Source organism: Aythya ferina (genome assembly GCF_964211825.1).
Source record: "Aythya ferina genome assembly, chromosome: 1".
NCBI classification, from domain to species: domain Eukaryota; kingdom Metazoa; phylum Chordata; class Aves; order Anseriformes; family Anatidae; genus Aythya; species Aythya ferina.
The window spans coordinates 65,809,192-65,811,459 of record NC_140296.1 but is presented as its reverse complement, the minus strand read 5'-3'; the positions used below and the strand labels follow the sequence as shown (position 1 = coordinate 65,811,459).

The 2,268-nt window shown below is 70.2% G+C and overlaps 1 protein-coding gene across 2 annotated transcripts; it reads left to right on the top strand.

The window, feature by feature from the left end:
- Window positions 1–657: 657 nt before the first annotated feature.
- On the top strand, window positions 658–2,012 carry POU3F3 (POU class 3 homeobox 3; the record flags this gene model as incomplete). 2 transcript variants are annotated; one of them, XM_084521816.1, is made up of 2 exons in its annotated part: window positions 659–1,722; window positions 1,858–2,012. In XM_084521816.1, 2 exons carry the CDS (start codon window positions 766–768, stop codon window positions 1,981–1,983), a joined length of 1,083 nt encoding a protein of 360 aa, XP_084377942.1. In that variant the 3' UTR covers window positions 1,984–2,012. The 2 variants fall into 2 exon arrangements, with proteins under 2 accessions (XP_084377941.1, XP_084377942.1); XM_084521815.1 differs by having other exon boundaries at window positions 658–2,012.
- Between the last annotated feature and the right edge of the window lie 256 nt (window positions 2,013–2,268).

The following is a 2,268-nucleotide window of genomic DNA, read 5'->3' as shown; positions in this document are numbered from 1 at the left end:
AGAGAGACAGAGGAGGAAAAGAGCCCCCCGCCGCCCCGAGCCTTCAAGGAAAGAAGAAAAGGAAAAGTTTCGCTCGGAGAGGGGAAGGCTGCGAGGTGGAGATGTACTCCTAGGGGAGCGGAGGGGAGAAGGCACGGGGGCTTTCCGATCCCCCCCCCGCCGCTTCTTTTTCGCTTTTTAGCCTTTGTTTGGTTTCCTCCCAGCGAGCAGCGAGCAGGCGGCGGAGGACAACCCCCCCCCCTCCACGTTCCGTATACAATTTGTGTGTTTTCTTTTTTTTTTTTTTTTTTTCCCGGAGAGAGAAAAAAAAAAAGAGAGAGAGAGAGAAAAAAAAAAGCCAAAAAAAAAGAAAAATACAACGACCACAGAAGGGGAAGGAGGAGAAGAAGGCAAGGCGAAGGCAGCGCGGAGCCGAGGCAGGACGGGCGGCGGACGGGCGGCCGGCGGCGCGGCGCGGAGCGCTAGCAGGTGAACCCCGCGCCCCGGCGCCCCGGCGAGGCTGGGAAGGCGGCGGCGGCGGCGGCGGCGGCGGCGGCGCGGGCGGCGGCCCCGGCAGCGGCCCCGGCAGCGGCGGGCAAGGGCGCTCGGCCGGCAGCCGGCGGCGCGGCGGCGGCGCGGCGGGGGCGAGCGGCGGGCGGCGGCGGCGGCGGGCGCGGGATGGCCGCGGCCACGTCTAACCCCTACCTCCCCGGCACCGGCATCCTGGCGGCCGGCTCCATCGTCCACGCGGACTCGGGCGGCGGCGGCGGCGGCGGCGGCGGCGGCATGCAGCCGGGCGGCGTGGCCGTCACCTCGGTGGCGGCGGGCGGCTACCGCGGCGACCCGGCGGCCAAGATGGTCCAGAGCGACTTCATGCCGGGCGCCATGGCCGCCAGCAACGGCGGCCATATGCTGAGCCATGCCCACCAGTGGGTGACAGCCCTGCCCCACGCCGCCGCCGCCGCCGCCGCCGCCGCCGCCGCCGCCGCCGAGGCCGGCTCGCCCTGGTCCGGCAGCCCCGTGGGCATGACGGGCAGCCCCCAGCAGCCGCCGCCGCCGCCCGACGTGAAGGGCGGCGGCGGGCGCGACGACCTGCACTCGGGCGCGGCGCTGCACCACCGGGCGCCCCACCTGGGCCCCCCGCACCAGGGGCACCCGGCGGCCTGGGGCGCGGCGGCGGCGGCCGCCCACCTGCCCTCCATGGCCGGCGGGCAGCAGCAGCAGCAGTCGCTCCTCTACTCGCAGCCCGGGGGCTTCACGGTGAACGGCATGCTGAGCCCCCCCCCCGGCGGGCAGAGCCTGGTGCACCCCGGGCTGGTGCGCGGCGAGACGCCGGAGCTGGGCGAGCACCCCGGGCACCACCACCACCACCACCACCAGCACCCCGGGCACCACCCGGCGCACCACGGCGGCGTCAACAGCCACGACCCGCACTCGGACGAGGACACGCCGACCTCCGACGACCTGGAGCAGTTCGCCAAGCAGTTCAAGCAGCGGCGGATAAAGCTGGGCTTCACGCAGGCCGACGTGGGGCTGGCGCTGGGCACCCTCTACGGCAACGTCTTCTCGCAGACCACCATCTGCCGCTTCGAGGCCCTGCAGCTCAGCTTCAAGAACATGTGCAAGCTGAAGCCTTTGTTGAACAAGTGGCTGGAGGAAGCCGACTCCTCCACGGGCAGCCCCACCAGCATCGACAAGATCGCGGCGCAGGGCAGGAAGAGGAAGAAGCGGACCTCCATCGAGGTGAGTGTCAAGGGGGCCTTGGAGAGCCACTTTCTGAAATGCCCCAAGCCCTCCGCCCAGGAGATTACGAACCTAGCGGACAGCCTGCAGCTGGAGAAGGAGGTGGTCAGGGTTTGGTTTTGCAATCGGAGGCAGAAAGAGAAACGGATGACCCCCCCGGGGATCCAGCAGCAGACCCCCGACGATGTCTACTCGCAGGTCGGCACCGTCAACTCCGACACGCCGCCCCCTCACCACGGACTGCAGACGAGCGTGCAGTGAGGGGCACCGACAGGGCCGGGGAGGGGGACGGGGAGGGAGCTCGGGGCACCGCGGGCCGGGCCGGGCCGGGCACCGCCGCACCGGCCCCGGCCCCAGCACCGGCCCCGGCCCCGGTAGCGGTACCGGCAGCGGCAGCGCCGCGCACACCCGCTCGCTCACACACACACACACACACTCACACACACACACTCACACCCGCACGCACGCACTCACACACACGTACACACACACACACACACGGTCCAGGCTCGTTCAGACTGCTTGTGTTTATATATATATGGATAG